Raw genomic sequence first — 19,004 nt, 5'->3', positions numbered from 1 at the left:
AGTGTGAGAAAGGACTGACCATTGACTAAATCCTGAAACATCCTGGAGGTGGTAGTTTAAGGACAACTAACTAGAAGCTATGTGGATGGGACCTTTGGGACAGGCAGGGAAGTGATTGATGAGATAGATGATTTTTGCTGAGTGGTAACTTACACAGGAAGTCTGCCAGGCTGATGTGCTCTCTGGCGGCAGCTGAGAACAGGGCTGGGCCCTCTTCTAGGCTGCACTGAAGAATGTGGGGAAAATGTAGTGTACCTGCATTTTCAGCAAGGCTGTGGGTGATTCTGATATGAGCAGCTCATGAGCCACACATATTGTTCAAATCACCCGGAGTGTCATTAAAATGCAGATTCACACTTAGAATCTAGTACAGGGCCAACATCCAGATATTTCTATGAAGTTCCCAGGGAACATATGCTGCTGGTTTGAGCACTGCATTGTGAAGAAGTCTGTGTGGAGACCGACAAAGGAAGATGTAGGTATCCAAGAAAAAAGTGAAGTGTGCTGTTTGGGAATCAGGCCGTTTGTGTTCTCGATGAACATAAATACCCTTCTAATAGAGCAGAGAACAAGCTGAACACACACACACACACACACACACACACACACACACACACACACACACACACTAGTGGAAAACAAAGAAAGTTTAATTGCAGGTCATGCCCACAGAAATAAATGGCATTAAAACTGCAATTAACAAAGAAATCCTGTAGCGTTTAGAGTATCAACCACCATGGTAACAAAACAAAACGAAAATTCACACATACATTATGTGTTTCAGGCTATGGCATATATTCCTAAACATATTAAAGTATCCACACAGCGTCTGCCAAAGAAGTCAGTTTTCTGACAAAGACTGTACCCAATTGCATGGGGTAAAATCCTACAAGATCCAATGTCCTTTTCAGACCTTGTCAAAAATCTCAGTTTGTGGCGAAGCCAAGTTTGGAAGTCATTTCAATCAAATTCAATATAAGATTTTTTTTCTTTGAAAATGCTAAATAACAAATCAAGTGGGACCTTTTAAAACTAACATTCTCTCCTTCTCTCTCTCTCCCTCCCCGCTTCTTGTTTGTGGCGGCGGTGGCGGCGGTGGCAGTGGTGTGTGAGTGTACAGTGAGGAGTGTGTGTGCAACACAGCGGGTTTGTGGCCATCAGAGGACAGTTTTGCACAGTTGGTTCTCTCCAAAGCCCCTTTTGTTCGGTTGTGAGGACTGAACTCAGGTTACCAGGCTTCCAGTTACCTTCACTCATGGGGCCATCTTGCTGGCAGGAAGTGGGGGTCTTTTTTAAACAAGAATTCTTATTTAGGAAGTGGGAAGCACCAGCTCTCTGGGAATTCTTGGCAGCAGGCAAGTGAGTAGAGAGCAGCTAAGTGCAGCATCCCCCATTATCTACGGGTAGGTGATTTCAAGTGTTTGAAGAGAAAAATAGTAAAATCTGTGGATTTCTCTCCACATCCCACAAATAAGATTTTTTTTTTTTTTTTTTTTTTTTTTTTTTTTTTTTTTTTTTTTTTTTTTTTTTTTTGGTAACGTGGGCCAGATTAGTAGGGAGCAGAGTTCTGAGCCTGGCCCTTGCGCATGAGGCACTGAGGACCCTGGGGTAGTTAACCAGAAATGGAAAGCTGGTTTCTTGATATGTGGGGGTTATGGTGCTAGGTCACTGACTTGAGGATTCTGAGGGTTCCTCTTGTTTGGATGACAAAGAAAGTGCTAGAACATGAGGAGTAATGTTGACTTAGGTGAGGTGACCCACAGGTCAAATACAGGGGTCTCTCCACTAAAGGAAGTCCACTGCTTTCATTGGATGTGTGATATTCTTCCTGGGAAGCCTGAGGTTGAGCTACTTGGCTCTCTGGATGTGAAGGAGGGAACTGTCAAACAACTTCCCTCATGTCAGAAGTCAGCACATCTGTCCTGTGCTGCCGTCACATGATCACAATCGTGTGTCCCGGGAGGTTGTTTTCCTGTTTGCTTTCATCATGTGTGAATTATGAATGAATTTGCAACAGCTACATTTATTCACTCAGGAAAAGCAACATCCTGGTGCTACAGCCTCTTTGCTTTTGTGCACAGTGCAGGAATTAGGTGTTGTGCCCAGTTTGGGATCTCTGTGTAATTAGAGTGGAGAATTGCAAAGCGCATCCTGTGGTTGCAGATCACAAGCCACACCAGAGTGAACACTGGCTGACAGTTGCCTTGCAGAGCTCTGGTTGTTGGTTGTCTTGATTCCATGTCTTAGAGGTTTCTGATAGGTGTGCGCATGCATGCACGTGTGCACAAGCATGCATGCAGTGCTAATTCAGAGCCTGCACTCGGAAGCCAGGATAGCTTGGTTTGAAACTCACCTCAGCTGCATAGCCTCAGGCAAGTTAAATGCTCACTTGGGATTCAGTTTCTCTACCTATAAGACAAGGGTAACCCTACTGTTCCTTTGGTGAACACTAGCGTTTAAAGTACAGGTTGCATCAGCATGTAACATATTGGGAACAATGCTCAGTGCAAATACATGTTCAGTAAATGTAAGTTTTTCTGTGTCAGGGTGGTTATAGATGTAGTCTCTCAGTCTACCTCAAGGGAGAGTGTACTGTGTAGCGGGTGAGACACTGAAAACTGAATTGCGTTTCTTGATTTTGTCTCTTTTAAGAAAATAACGCTGCTGAATGCCCATTATTAAAGCAAACAAAGGCAAGGCGCTGTCAACACGTCTGAAAACTGTTATGTATGCCTGAACAAAAAGTGGCCAGGCGTTGCTGGAACCTGAGGAAATATGGAATAGACACTGAGGAAGAAAACCTCCAACAAAGTCACTTGCAAATCAGAGCTGTTGTTGCCAGCCAGGTGTTAAACACAGTCTGCAGGAGTGAGGAGAAATAGCAAGAAATGGAATAAATTCCACTCTCTTCCATGCCCTCTCAGGAGCATTAGGAAAATCATGTACAGTGATCTTACCATTCATAGGATGAAATGCTCACAATGAAACAGAATGTAGAATGGTAAATGTAGCACTGTCCTGAGAATAAACTAGAAATAGATACTTACAAAATTGATTGCGTCAAACTAAGGTTGCTTTCTACATGCTAACAGAGCACCTTATTTAACTACTTAGAATTTTGATCTGTTCAGACTGCTTCTTGAAGATTAGGCATTCATGCACTGAAGCATGTGTTGGAAATTTGTAAACCGGGAAAGACTGTCAGAAGGAAGGAGAGAACAAAAACGAATGAGCCCTGTTACTACAGGTATAGCCAGCTTTCAATAAATAAATCAGTCAGGGGATCGTTACGAGGTATAGAAGGCTTCAGAAACACCCTACCAGTAGCCATGGCCCTACCATATGTTCTTCAAGCATTGATTCCACCCACTAAAGTCTGATATCTACATCATAGTTATAATTTATCTCACCTTGATTCTTTGCAATAAAATGAACAGTTACATTACTAGATGTGGTAGTCCGCCCTTGTAACCCATCACTTTTGAGGCTGAGGCAGGAGAATTGAGAGTTTAAAGCAATCTGTTTTAATACAACAATCAAGGGTTGATGTTTCTGCTCAGTGGAGGAACATGTGTGTAATATACAAAAGGATCTGTACTCATACTCCATTCCCAGTACACCAAATATCTGAGTAAATAAAATAGTTGTGTCAGAATTATCTTTTCCTTGTATAGCTCAGCAGTAAGTGCAGGCTACTTTGAGGTAGAAAAATGTTTGCAATACAAATAAGCAGTGTAAAGCATCAGTAAGAGGAGGGATGTAGTCAACAGACACAGGTGAGAGAAAAGAGTTTGCAGATGTTCCATCACCAGTTGCAAGCAGAGGGAACTGGTTTTTTTAAAGGCAATGTAAATTTGTAGCAAGAGGAGTCACTGAAAGAGGGTTTTAAGAGTGACCAATTGTAGCTGGGTAGCAGTGGCACATGCCATTAATCCCAGCAATCAGGAGGCAGAACCAGGCAGATCTCTGTGAGTTCGAGGCCAGCCTGGTCTACAGAGTGAGTTTCAGGACAGGCACCAAAACTACATGGAGAATGCCTGTCTCAAAGAACCAAAAGAGTGGTTCGTTGCATTCCAAGACAGTAAAGGAACAACAGTGTAAAGACAATGTACTCAACCACACTGTAAAGCAATGTCCTTAAAATCCATACTATGGCATGAAGATAGACCCCACAAACCCATGGGCTATTTTAATGCTCATAAAATTTAAATGACATCCTTTGCAGATGAAAGCATGCCACTTTGAAAGACATCACTGATGATACCAAATCATTTGAAATTGGGTGGAAAATTGCTAAAGAGGCCTCATTAGGGAAAAAGATTACTCACTGAATGCTCTAAATACTTACGAGTCCACATGGTTCTCAAAGGACAGGAGGATGGGAAAAGGCGAGGTCTTGAACGCACATTCTGCGATGGCTTCTATGACTTCCTAAAACAAGAACACATATGCATTCCACACTGCACATTGTGTGTGCATTTCTTTCCCTTGGAATTAAATCCTTTAGTATAGTGGGGGAGTTTGTTTTGTTTGTTTTAGTTTTGTGTGTGTCTGGTTTCTTGTCATTACTATCTGTTTATAGCAGTTCTGGAGTCAAAACCAGGACCTCATGCATGCTAGGCAAGTGCTCTATTTCTCACCTACATGCCCAGCTCATATAGCTGTCTTTTTTTTTTTTTTTTTTTTTTTTTTTTACTTATAGAATTATATCAAATGACTTGGAATGGCTGTGTAGTTCTGGCTTCTGGTTCTGTATAGTAAAGAAGAAATGAAAGTGGTCTTTGGTGGAGGGGCAGGTGGAGAAAATACTTTTATTTACTGATTATGGCTTCTGTTCCGTAATGAAACCATCTAGTGATGTCATGAAAATTTGAAAAATAAGATGAGGCAAAAAATTTTACCCATAAATTTACTTTCTGAACCAAACTGCTATGAGCGTTTGGTTATATTTACTTCTGATCTGTTTGTCATGTACTTGTGTGATTTTGTCTTGATAATAGTTACATAATCTGTATTTTTTCATAAATATTGTTGCTAAGAGATAAATAAATGAGTACCCTTGTGGCAGGGTATCTGTCTGGAATTTGCAAGGTCCTGGGATTGACAGCCCGCTTCAAAACCAAACAAACAACAAACAAAATGGAGATAGACCTTGTGTTCATGACAGTAGTGTTTAAAGCATTCAGAGTTGCATAACCACCAAGCCAGTCTACCTCGATACTTTCGTCATCCCAAACTACAGGCCTGCTAGCAGTTGCTGGCTTTACCCAAGCCCTATCCCACACTCATACTCTCAACAACTGGCTCTGCAACTGTTATGTTTTCTTAGATCTCCTGTTCCAAACATTTCAACTACATGCAGTCATGGAATATATGGCTTTGGAGATTGGGCACTTTTCAGGTGGGGTGTTTTCAAAGTCTATGTGTGTTCTAACATATGTCTGTACTTCATTTTTCCTTTTATACGTTTCTGTAAGGGCTGGAGCTGGAGTCCAGTGGTGTTGGATACTCAGTACCCTATATTATACATCCAACAATGAAAATACATTATATGTCATAAGCTTCAATAACTCTACATATAATTCCAGAAAGATAGAAGTGCCATGATTGACTAGTCATCAACTGTTGGATGGGTACATTCTTCTAGGAATGGACTCTTGAAAGAAGAAAAACTGACTAGAATAATATGAACTCACTCATAGTTTCTTACAGATTTCCAAATTATTTTTCATTGTAAACTGTCTACAGTAATGAACAAAGGATCAGATTGAAAAGTGTATTCACCACTGGGCATTTGAGCATTACTTTTTCCAAAGTGTTTCTCTGGTATTGAAGTACAATCTCATTTATTTATTTATTTATTTATTTATTTATTTATTTATTTATTTATTAGATTTATTGGTTTTTATTTCATATGTGTGAGTGTTTTGCCTGCATGTATGCCTGTGTACCATGTGCATGCAGTGCCCATGGAGGCCAGAAGACAGCCTCAGATCCACTGGAACTATAATTACAGACAATTGTGATCTGTTGTGTGGGTTCTGGGAATCAAACCCAGGTCCTCTGGAGGAACAACCAGTGCTCTCACCCCTGAGCCATCTCCCCGGCCCCTTGTTTATTGTTTAAGTGGTCCACCATCCATAGAATTTAAACTTTACACTCCCATACATTGCTTTTATTTACATTTACTCTTTGCATATTTCTCCTGTCCAGCTGTAACTACTGCTCTCATTCTTCACACTGAAACCTTTCCCAAGGACTCCTCTCCCTTTCCTGTGTGGCAATCGCTTTCTTTATAGATACACCATTAAGCTATTTCCCTTGCCCTGGAGTGTAAATGAGGCTTTCTAATTCTGGACTGCATTTGCATATATCTTCTAAGAATGATGGGCTTGCATAGAGCAAGAATCTCTCTTACTGTTTCTTAGAAGTGAATTCACAGATTGCTTTTCATACATAATCAATTTACCTTTTTATCACAGCCAAGTCCATCAAAATAAGTGCACTATAAAAAGCAAGTGATGTCAGGATATAACTTTTTTTTTTTATTTCATACATTTGCACACAGGTTGTAGATGCAAGCATGCTCCCAACCAAGTCAGTCTTGTGTTCACTACCACATAGGTATGGGGCTTCTGACACCTTCCTAGTGGGCATGGGCCAATTCAGGTAGGATAGTGAAACTTCCCTCACCAGTCTTACAGAGAAACAATTCTATCATCCCTGCATGCTGGGTGGGCTCACTAACTGAGTTTCTATTTACAGTGAGCCCAGGAGGGGTATGCTATTACCACCTGTTTGCTGATAAGAAATGAGGTTTGGGCTGATGGGAAGATTTTCCAAGATCTTGTAGCCGGCAGTGCTAGAGATGGTCTTGGAGCCCCATAGTTGGCCCAGCAGTCAGCTGGAGAGCAGCACCCCAACTCTGTCTTCTCTTTCTCTTTACCACCTACCTTCCTCTCCCTCCTCTCTGTGCCCAGCTTTCCTCCATCTATACAATACTTTTTAGAGTGTTTTAGCTGCTGGTTAAAAAGCTCTATCAAATCTTCACACCAAATAAGACTTTATCGAATTTTGTCTATTATTTTAAGTTGGCTACAACTGAAAATTCTAGAAGTCCTTCTGGGTGACTTCTGCTCTTTCTAATGTTTGAAAATATTTTGTAAGGTATGTATGTTTACTCAAGGTCAGAAAACTAGCAAAGGCTCTTAAGCTTCATTCTTTCATACATGCTATATTAGTTGCATGGGTGTTAAAGTCCTATCCTGTACCATTGATCCCTATTCCTCTAAGACTTAAAAAACTGCATTCAGTAATCTACTGTCTTAGTTAGGGTTTCTATTGCTGTGAAGAGCCACCACAACCACAGCAACTTTTAACAAAGAAAACATTTAATTATGATGGCTCCCTTACAGTTCAGAGGTTCAATCCATTATCATGGCGGGACATGGCAGCGTGCAGGAAGATATGGTGCTAGAGAGGTAGCTGCTACATGCTGATATGCAGGCAACAGGAAGTAGACTTTCTCACTGGGCATGGCTTGCGAATACATGAGGTCTCAAAGCCTACCTCCACAGTGACACACTTCCTCCAAAAAGATCATACCTACTCCAACGAAGCCACACGGTCCCAGTAGTGCCACTCCTTTTGGGGGTCATTTTCTTTCAAACCACCACATCTACCTAGCACACAGATTAATGACTAACTTTCAATCAGCAAACTGTCCTTGGACACCTTTGCCTTTGAAAGACAAGAGCAGGGGGAATATGGATAGAGCCATATAAAACTACACCCTAAATTATATCTTTTAGAAAATCAAGCCTTATTTTTTGAAATGCTTGGGCTGATCATTTCATCCATTTCCATCACATGCTTTTCTCCATTCTATTCCATGGATATAGCTGGTTAAAAGTAGCTGCATGAGGGGAGAAAAATCCTAGGATGGAGTGGGAAGTGCGGTGTCTGTCCTATGTAAAGAAGAAAAAGCCTGGATGTGAATGGAGAGAGTAAGACCAAACAGTGAATTTTGAGGACAGCCATCAGAATGACCAAGACAGGTGGCATCAAAACAGGCACAAAGATCCAGGGGAGAAGAAGAGCTGGGCCACAGCTCCAAGACTGGCATAAAGAGGCTGACCCACAGCCTTCCCACTCCCAGGCTGGCATAAAGAAGGTGGCCTACAGCATCCCCCCTCCCCTCAGGCTGACATAAAGAAGGTGACCTACAGCTCTCCATGCACAGGAAACGGTGGGAGGAACATTTCACTGCCCACCAACATGTGATAAGTGGCATTTCACTCGAAACAATGGAGAAGCAGATTTCACTTACATAACGGACACAGGAAAGACGATGGACATGAATGTGAGGCTACACTTTGATTGGTCTAGGATGGCAAAACTCCAAATCTTTATTGATCACCTCCTCGGTGTCAGGTTCAATTCAATGCACTGTGGGGAGATGGGCTCACAGAATGAAGGCCTCTGTTTTTGTGGGGATTACATTTTAGGAGACCCAGTAAACAAGAGACACGGTGAAGAAGCGCAGCAGAATGTCACAAGGTGACTGAGTACCACATGGAAATTTAGAAACACAGAGTGAGCAGGTGAGAGAATTTCTATCTGAAGGGTGTAGGGTTACCACTATAGAAGGATGAAATAGAGAAGTCCTAATAGTCATTACTGGGGTGACATTTGAGAGCACCTCAAAGAGGTAAGCGGAGAACTTCAGTACAACCTGTGTGGAGATACAGCTGGCCCGGTAGGGTCAGCGAACAGCAAGGAGGAGATCATGGAGAGCAGAAGGCCCCATCCCTTGCTCCCAATCTCACCATTACAAAGTCCTCTTACACATGGGCTCTGGGAAAGCAGACTATAACTGTGCAGAGCAGGGCCTAGACCTGTGTGAGGGAAGAGGGGTCTCCAAGTGCCAGACTTAGGAGCCATTCACACAGGCCCTGCATTTCACTTACAGGACTCCGAGTGAAGTGCCTGAATCTGGCACCCCTAATTCCTTCCTCACCTGGTTCCTGGAGAAAACAATCCTGTTGCTGAATTTTTCTACAGCTTAGGCTAGCATTTCCACTACTTGCCCCCACCCCACTTCCATGTCTGTCCAAATCGCATGAGCAAGACCGTGGGGGTAGTGGTCTGGAGCATATAACTGGGCCCTCTTTGGCCCTCCTTGTTACCCTATCCACTAGCAGGCAGAGGAATGCAGTCCTCTGGGCTGGCTGATACCCTTAAGCCTCTAAAGCTGCCAGTATTTGGACATGGTAGAGAAGCTAGCTGCAGGGGTTCAGGCAGGGACGTTCAGCAAGCAGAGACCAGGAGCTCACAGATGTGACTGAAGAACCACTTGTATGCCAAGTGCATGGGAAGAGTCACTCCAAGTGAACTCAGTGGCTAAGGCTGGGAAGCCAATGCTCTGCTCAAAAGAAATAAGTCATAGAATGTGCGAGATGTTTATTCTGTTCCCAGGATCTCAAAAAGAAAACAGAATTGCACCTCACAAGAGACTCTAAGGGGTAGAAGTGGGGCATAGGCAGGGTGGTGGGTGAGTCTTCCAGCAGCTCAAATGTAGTGCCAGGTCGTCTCCACTCCTCCCAAAGCCAGGACCCTCTCCGCCGTTGCCAGTTGGAGGAACCCCTGACATGTGGGCTATTCCCAGCCTCTTGTCTCTGGCTCCTGGTCCCACTTTTTCTCACAGAACCCAACTAAGTGAAACTGAGGCTAAAAGGAAGAAAGGAAGTAGGGGTATGGAAATAAACCTATACAAACCATCTTCGTTTTTCTCACTTTAAGAATATTCAAATTTTTCATAGTGGTTCGTTTCAGGAGCCGATACAACTTTTAAAGATTTTAGTCAGGATTTGAGTCAATACTATATTAAATGTGTTGTGAAATTAGGTGAAGATGAAGTGTTACTTTTCTCTATTTATGGACGAGATGGTCAAATAAGGCTTCATTTTCTTTCAAACCACACCTACTGAGCACTCAGATCAATGACAAACTGTCCTTGAACACCTTTGCCCTTGACAGACAAGAGCAGGGGGGATTTGGATAGGTGGACATTTATAGAGCCACGTATATTCTTCATCTTAAGTATGTTTGACAGTAGTAATATACAAGAAAATAATGACTGGACAAAAAACAAACAAAAAACTTTGATATTTCCTTTCCTAAGCCAGTAACTTTAGAATTTGGATAGTAGGATAAACTACTGCATTTTAGCTTCTGAATTCAAACACAGTGATGATTCTCAGCCTATGAACTTCATTGTAATACCCAGACATTATCTGAGAAAGCTTTACCCCCATAGGGCCAGGTCTCTGAGCTGCCTTTTAGCAACTTCGTTCATTCTACCTTGAAGGATATTTCTGTTGTCATGGTGAATCCATGGGTGATGACAGGCTCTTCCTCTGCAGTCCTTCCCTTCCAGCAGTCCAGCTCCACACAGCGACATCCAGACAGAAGCACCTGGCGATACATCTCTACAGAGGAGTTCCCAGCCAACTGGCCAGCTGCAAAATAAATCCCAGAATCTCTTGAGTCAAGGGAAGTATGGGGTAGGAGCTTCATCAAAAGCTCTTTTGGCAAACAAAGTGCTGGAGCATCAGAACTCCCTAGTGGTGGGCTGGGAGGAGAGGAGAGGAGGGGAGCAGAGGAACAGAGGGGAGGGGGCAAGGAGAGGGGGGGAGGGGGAAGAAAGGAAGCAGAGGAGAGAAGGGGGAGAAGGGGGGAGGGGAGGAGAGAAGGAAGAGGAGAGGAGGGGAGGGGAAAGGTGTTGTAATAGTAACAATGACACATACTGATTATCTGCTTACTGGGAGTCAACTACAGGCCTTTGCAGTCAACAGTTAATCTTGAAAAAAAATTAACTGTCTGGTATAACTATTTTATAAGAAACAGTCCACTCCAGATAATGAAAGGGTCACAGAGCAGTTGAGTCACCCCAGTTTCCACGGGGAATCATAGAAAACCACAGTTCTGTTCACGGAAGATACTTAGTAAGTGAACACAGCAGAACTCCCCGAACTGGTGTACAGTTTTCATTCATATTAAATCCAACAGAAATTTGGCTGCAGAAGTTGACATTCTGACCCAAATACCACATGGCAATACAGGGGTGGGGGTGGGGGCTTAATTAGCCAAAGCAATCTTGAAAAATATAAACAAAGTGTAAAAGAAAAAATCACACTTTCCTGTTTTAGAATTTACAAGTTATAGCAATCAAGACAGTATGACACCATTATAGGAAGAATACACAGGTAAAAGCAATAGAAACAAAGGTTTAGAACTAAACCTTCAGTTTGTGGTACACTGACTTCCAACAATGTAGCCAATACAACTCAGTACAGAAAATTTAGTATGTTCAATGAAGTGACCTGGGGCAGTAGGACAGCCACATGACAAAAAGGGAGAGGGAGAGAAAGAGAGAGAGAGAGAGAGAGAGAGAGAGAGAGAGAGAGAGAGAGAGAGAGAGAGAGAGCTGGATCCCTATTTCACAACACATAGAATAAATTAATGCAAAATTGATCAAGTCCTAAATGTGAGAACTAAAACTATGAAGGTCTTAGAAGAAACATAGGAAGTACCAATGATTGTGTGTAGTCAACATCAACAGCACAAGCAACACAACGAATAACAGGAAAACTTTATAAAATTGGTATTTGTGAGCACAGCTGAAGTAACCTAGCGAAGCTGCTGTGTAGCTAGTTAGGATTGAGCAGGCACCACCAACATCCTCATAATTAGTTTTGGGCCCAACCTCCCAGGTTAAGCACAATGATTCTGAGGAAGGGGCAAGTATGATGACTGCCCCTCAGAATTTGAAACACCATGTGAAAGAAGGAGAAAGCATCCCAATTTCCCCTCAACACTTTAAAATACCATATTAAATGATAACTAGGTCAGGCAAAAGGAGGTGGAGGGGGTAGCAGGCTTTGTGAAGGCCTTTGAGGGAGGGCTATTTACTCCTACTAAAATATGGCTATTTGTATAGGTTTGTTTTCTGTTTTTTCTTTCTTTAGTTATTTTAAATCTGCTCTAGTATGTGATGCCCTCTTCACCCCCTACCTCTTTTGGTCAAAAGAATGAATTCTTAGTCATATCTCTGATCCTGAGTGGAGATAAAACTTTCTGAATTGCCCAAAATATCCTAAGATTACTATGTGTTTAGAGGCTTTCTAGTAAAGAAGAAAGACATACCTAGTCCCTCCTTTCAGAATGAACCCAAGTAGCCATGTCAATCACCTGGACAGAAAACAACCCTGAGGAAAGCTGTTTCTTCCAGAGACTTTAAAAGGCAATACAAAGTATATCTAAAAAGTGGAGATTGTCAGACTACTGCCTTCCATATGGAGAGTGCTTCCTTCTGTCTTTTGTCCTTTACCTTTTAATAAGCTCCACTTATCTTCTGCATTGTTATCTGAGTGTCTTATCTGAATTCTTTTAACAAAAATCACCTGGATTGAGGACCTGAGGGGGAACTGGTGAGATTAGACTGTTCTCCATTTTATGTTAACTCCATATTGGGTAAAATGGTGGCTTCAGTTTGTGTCTTGTCCTGGGAGACTCCAGTTTACAGACAACCTTTGACTCCAGTTTGAGTATAGATGCAGGAACAGAATGCCTCTGTATCTTGATTGGCATGTGAATACCACTGTATGTCCAACACCACCCATGAAACAGAGCATGATACATAGCTTATTCTTAACTGTGAAAAGGGTATTATCCTATGAATTTATTAACATGAATTTGGGACCCATATTGTGTGTATCAAAATAGTATCAGTAAAACCAGACACCAGAATCTACTGAACACACCAGACTGAGAAAGAATACAAGGCTTGGGCTTCATAAAAAGGAGGGCACTTAACACCATGATGACAATGACCCTTGTTGTGGAACAATCTTTTTGTAAACTGTGAAGATGTGTTGCTTTCATTGGTTTAATAAACAGCTAAATGGCCAATAGTTGGGCAGGAAAGGGTTAGGCGAGACTTGTGGACAGGGAGAGAACTCTCTGGGATGAATATGGGCAGAGTCACCAGACAGGCTCAGAGGAAGCAGGAAATGGACAAAATGAGGTAACAAGCTATGAGCCATGTGGCAGCAAGTAAATTAATAGAAATGGATTAGTTTAAGTTATAAGAGCCAGTTAGAAACAAGCCTAAGCTATTGGCCAAACATTTATAATTAATAATAAGTCTCTGTGTGGTTATTTGGGAACTGGCTGGCAGGATAGAATATTTTGCGTACAGACCCTGCTGATCTGACTTGGTGTATGCTCCAGGAACAAACTGGCAGAGGATACGCAACTATCTCAGGGGCTTCAGCTTGGCTCAGTCTCCATGGTTGAGGTAGCCCATTTGACTTGCCATGTGTCCATTCAGTCACATGGACTGGGCCTTGTAATTTATCATCATGGCTTCCATGATCCTACCATCTCACCTGAGCAGCTTGACTAACCTGGGTTCCCTCTGACCCTATGCTTGACTCTTTATATCAGCACCTCCAGCATACTGCCAACAGGGTTTGCTAACTAACTCCCACATAAACCCTCTTTGCATCTGTATCAGCCTCCTGCTTCGGCCTCTTAATAAGATCCTTTGAACTCCTTGAACTCTACTGAGCCCTCTTCAGCTTCTTGTGGCCATTCTGTAATCTCCATATATACACGTACAGAGAGACTTGCTGTGTGATGGGTAGTATGTGACCTGAGAGTTAATATCATTAGTCAAGACTGGAATAAAAGGAGTGCCTGGTGGCCAATGTCCAGCCATCATAGGAAGTTAAGGCAACTCGGCAAATTGCAACCAGCAAAACTGATGTAGCTTGTGAACTGATTGTGATTCAATAATTTTGGATGTATGTCTATGTTTCTGAGGAAGGGTTCTCATGACAGGAATCCAGAGTGAGACCTTTGTTGCAAACTTATGAAATTATGATAATGAAGACACATGAGAGGTCTGAGGGCAGAATGGCTTCTTTTTCCCTTAAGAAGTTAAGGAAAGTCACTAATTAAAAATATTTATTTATTCATTCATTTAATGTGGACATATATGCATGATACCACAGGTGGGGAACCTGAAGAGGTTAGAAGATGGTATTGAATCCCCTGGAACTAGAGTTAAGGTAGTATATTATGAGTTGTCATGTATGTGCTGGGACCTGAACCTGGTTCCTCTACAAGAAATAAATACTCTTGGCCATCGAACTATCTCTTTAGTCTAGGTAGTCACTAATTTCTTGATAGAAATGTTTTTAAAAGATTAATAACAAATACATTTTGAAACAAGTCTTTTTCCAAACCTACAAATTGAAGACTTTTATTTCCATGTCAAAAGTTTCTTTGATCAAAAACTGGTGTGATTAATTAATTTATTTATTTATTCATTCATTCATTTATTATTTTTATCTATTTATTTATTTTTTTTTTTGTTTTTTGAGACAGGGTTTCTCTGTGTAACAGCTCTAGCTTTCCTGAAACTTGCTTTGTGGACCAGACTGGCCTCGAACTCACAGAGATCTACCTGTCTCTGCCTCCTGCGTGCTGGGATTAAAGGCATATGCCACCACACCTGGCTTATTTATTCATTTATTATTTAATTATTTTAAGTCATCGTCTCACCCGTAGTCTAGGCTAGCATCAAATTAAAAATCCCTCCTGCCTCACCCTCCTTAGCATTGGGAGTACAGGCATATTTTCTCTCCTTTGTCCTTTTGGATCTTCCTTTTACAGCCAATTGAAAGACCGGTTGTTGATAAAAACTGTCGAAATGACTTTGAAATGGACAACATCTGCCTTGTGGAAACACACGGGGGAAGGAAATGGGATTAGGCCAACTGGCTTAATTTTATTTTATATGCGTGGCATGATACCCGACCATCAGCATAACAAAAGGAGGACACTCTTCACGGTGCTACACAGCTCCAGCAAAGGCACTGAAAGGCTGATTAAGTACATTTGCATAATCACTTTTCTTTACTAGAAAAATTAGGGCATTTAGACACACAAATGTATTTGCAAAGACAAAAAAAAAAAAATGGCTGACAGAACAACCTGGAAAATCCTGACGCTGGATAATCCATTTATGATTGCCTCAAAGTTTATTGTCCCTGCAAAACTGTCCCTGTCGTCTGTCTCTGCTGCATAAAGAACAAGGGAAGGGGAGGAGTGCAAATTAACACTGTTGTTATCCCTAAACTTCTGAACTACGGGAAATAAAGAATTGAAATAATCATAAGATTAATTCATCAAAAGGTTTGTTCCTGCACAAAACAGCACTGGTATGAAAGAACAGGGCAGGGCTGTACATGTGCTGTTATTGTGATGGCTAGTGTTAATTGCCAGCTTTATAGATTCTAAAATCACCTGGGAGATGGACCTCTGGGCATGCATGTGTGGAATTACCTTCATTTTGTTAATTGAGGTGAGAAGACCCATCTACTGCACATAGCATCTGTGATGGCTATTCTTGGTTGTCAACCTGACTACATCTGGAATTAATTAAAACCCCAAAATGACTGGACATACCTGTGAGGGACTTTTTTTTTTTTCTTAATTGAATCATTTGAAGTGGGAAGATGCACTTCTAATCTGGATCTTTGAGGCAGAAGACACATCTTTAATCCAGATCTTTTGAGGTAGGAAGATCCACCTCTAATCTGAGCCACACCTTTTACTAGAAGCCTATATAAAGACATGGAAGAGAGAAGCTCTCTCTCTCTCTCTTTTTTTTTTTTTTTGGCCTGCTTCTTCCTGCCCTTTCTAGCAAGTTCATTCCTTCACTGGCATTAGAGTCTACTTCTTTGGGATTCAGACATATACTGAAGACCAGCTGATGACATATCCAGACTCGTAGACTGAACAACTACGGATTCTTGGACATTCTGTCATAGGAAGCTATTGTTGGGTTAGCTGGACCACAGCCTGTAAGTCATTTATATATATATATATATATATATACTTATACTCATATAAGTATTAAGTGCTGTTATGATAGAGAATCTTGACTAATACATCATCATCCCCAGGCTACGGTGATATTTTATTTGTGCTGAAATGTGATTTTATTTGTATGTTAATAAAGTTGCCTGGGGATCAGAGCTAACAGCAAGCCATTAAGCAGAATTCTGGTAGTGGTAGCACACGCCCTTAATCCAATCACGTGGCAGACAAAAATCTCTGTGTGTTCAAGGACATAGCCAGTATGGTGACACACACCTTTAATCCCAGTACCAACCATAGAGACCTGGAGGTCTGTATAGACAGGCAGTGATGAGGAGGTCATGTGGTTGGGTTTAGAACCAATGAGAAGGCAGAACAGAAAGGCAATAAAGGGCCAGGACACAGGAGAAGGTCTCTCTCTCAGGGGAAGGACGACAGCAAGAGGTAAGATAAGGTGGTCTTAGCTCTTGGCTGCTGCTCGATCTCTGGGCTTTTAACTTTTTATTTGGCTCTGTGTTTCTTATTTAATAAAACTGTTTAGAATTACATCTACACCAGGCTGGGTCCTGGGATAAACTCTGAACCCATCCCCCTTGGCCTGATTGTGGTTGCCCTGTGACCAATTGCTTCAAGTTCTGCCACTCAGTTTCCCTACCACGATTAACTGTGCCCTTGATCTGTGATGTAGAATAAATTTTTGTTCCTTTAAGTTGCTTTTGCCAGAGTGTTTATCAAAGCAACAGGAAACTTAAGACAGTTGTGAAAGATGTGTTACTAATGATACCAGCCCCATGACATAGTGTTCGACTTCTATCTACATCGTCAATAATACTTTCTGTTAAGCCCGCCTACTTTTCTGACGTGTAACATTCCCTTTTTATTTTTATCTCAGCTGGCAAACCTGGGCATGCTCTCTGGGGCACTCTGGGCTTTCTCACTCTTTTGTTATAAAAGTTATCTCATCCCCACCCTCCACCCTGACATGGAAAATATCCCTGCAAATATTTTCTCTCTTCTTCCTCTTCTTCATCTCCCTCCTTGAAGACAGCTTCCTAAGAGTCCTAGAACTGGTTTTAGTTACCTTCCCTTCTTTATCAGACCTCACAAGCTGTGACAAGTTAATACCAGTATCTCCAGACCTCCTGACCTTCACCAAACTGAATGCAAAGAATTGCATGAGATGACATTTGGACCCATGACAGAGATCACTCCCTTACTGCATCCTGCTCCATTAGGCTTCCATCATTGCCCTTGAAATTAGTACATGTGCCTATTAATGCTTTCCATTTGTTTGGTGACCTCAAAACATCTTACAACCTCTTCTGTAGTGGAACATACCCCTTTGGATAGCCCGGGTCTCTGTTCCTGAGGCAGGCTTACTCATATCTCACTCACAATAAACTGTTTTCTTGTTTCCTTCAAAAGCAGAGACATTATTTTATGTTGATAGTAACTTAGGAAAACTGGAGTGCTCTGTTGTAAATTATTCAAAGCACTTTTAGAAACATTTCTGTGAATAAATACATTGGTCATTCAAAGAACAACTAGAAGGAGATGAAAAATAATCTGAAAACATTAAAAACTGTGTTTAGCATCCAGCACCTACAACCTGCAAAATCACCCCCAAAGTAAATTTCTTGCTCATTCTTAAAATGAACATTTTTATAAGAAATGGAAGTGTCTCAAAGAAAGCATATTTTGAGAAAAATCCATATCCCCAATCTTCCCATTTCTTGGAATTCCTATTGTATTTCTTGGATGTGCTATAATTTTCATTCTTCTCTTTTCCTCCCTAAAGTCTTACTTTACTTTCATCCCTGAAATAGTTTATTTTTCTTCATATACCACATCATTCCACTATATTTCCATATGACTGGGGCTAAGGACTAGTGATGTGTCCTGAGTCATTCAACCCTTGGTATGGTGGTATTGTCTTCCCCGAAATATTGTGCATGCTAATTAACTTATCTGGAGTCAGAGAACAGAACTGCCACAATATTAAACATAGAGGATATGCAGTGGTAGCACATGCCTTTAATTCTAGCATTCCAGAGGCTCAGATCTACCTGGATCTCTGTATGTTCAAGGATACAGCCAAGCACGGTGACTCACGCCTTTAATCCCAGGGAGTGATGGCAGAAAGCAGAAAGGTATATAAGGCATGAAGACCAGAAACTAGAAGCTTTTGGTTGGTTAAGCTTTTAGGCTTTTGAGCAGCACAGTTCAGCTAAGATTCATTCTGGATGAGGACTCAGAAGCTCCAGTCAGAGGAAACAGGATCAACTGAGGAATTGGTGAGGTGAGGTGGCTGTGGTTTGTTCTGCATCTCTGATCTTCCAGCATTCACCCCAATACCTGGCTCCAGGTTTGTTTTTGTTAATAAGACCTTCTAAGAATCATGCTACATCTTGCACCCAACATTCATGGTACGAATTCATGAAAAACCTGCTTGCCTGTGGCCTTGCAGGCCCCAAGTCAGACCCAAGCTACCCTCAGTCAGTTGTGGTGGCACATGCCGGTAGGATTTACTGAAGGAGGCAGAGGTAGGAGGATCCCGAGTTTGAGGCCAGCCTAGGAGGCTTGCTAAGGAGAAGTTTCGGCCCGGGACCTGGACATAAACAGTGGCTGTGGAACCATGCAGGCAGCGGCTGCTGCTCCGTGTTGCTGGCTCCTTCTCATCATGTTGGTTACTGCAGTGATGCTGCTTCCTGGGACAAAGGGTTTACTACTGTTTGTTCAGAGAATTGTCAGGACCATCCTGTTACAAGAAAGCATTGGCAAAGGTCAGTTTGGAAAAGTTTGGCAAGACAAATTGTGGGGAGAAATTGCTGTGAAGATATTCTCTTCTAGGAAAGAACATTCATGGTTCTGAGAGACAGACATTTATCAGACTGTGATTGCTCCAAACCACAGAGGAGACACAAAAAAGAGAGAGAGAAAAAAAAAAACAATAACGTCTACAGGGAACCATGATCATGTGTAACAACAACTTTGAAATCTTCAAAAGGATGATGGGACCCTACAACGATGATTCTACATGGACTATGATAAAG

The 19,004-nt window shown here is 41.7% G+C and overlaps 1 protein-coding gene across 2 annotated transcripts in view; it reads right to left on the bottom strand.

The window, feature by feature from the left end:
- The window catches only part of Plcb1 (phospholipase C beta 1), a 701,254-nt gene that overhangs the window by 154,485 nt on the left and 527,765 nt on the right, over positions 1-19,004 (bottom strand). For both annotated transcript variants that reach the window (XM_028884530.2, XM_028884531.2), the window contains exons 11-12: positions 10,363-10,520; positions 4,349-4,431 (exon numbers count right to left, since the gene is read on the bottom strand). In XM_028884530.2, coding sequence (XP_028740363.1) covers positions 4,349-4,431; positions 10,363-10,520 — 241 coding nt within the window. The remainder of the gene's footprint in view (positions 1-4,348; positions 4,432-10,362; positions 10,521-19,004) is intronic.

Source organism: Peromyscus leucopus, chromosome 4 (genome assembly GCF_004664715.2).
Source record: "Peromyscus leucopus breed LL Stock chromosome 4, UCI_PerLeu_2.1, whole genome shotgun sequence".
NCBI classification, from domain to species: domain Eukaryota; kingdom Metazoa; phylum Chordata; class Mammalia; order Rodentia; family Cricetidae; genus Peromyscus; species Peromyscus leucopus.
Note: the sequence above shows the minus strand (reverse complement) of the source record. Positions and strands in the feature narration are given on the sequence as shown.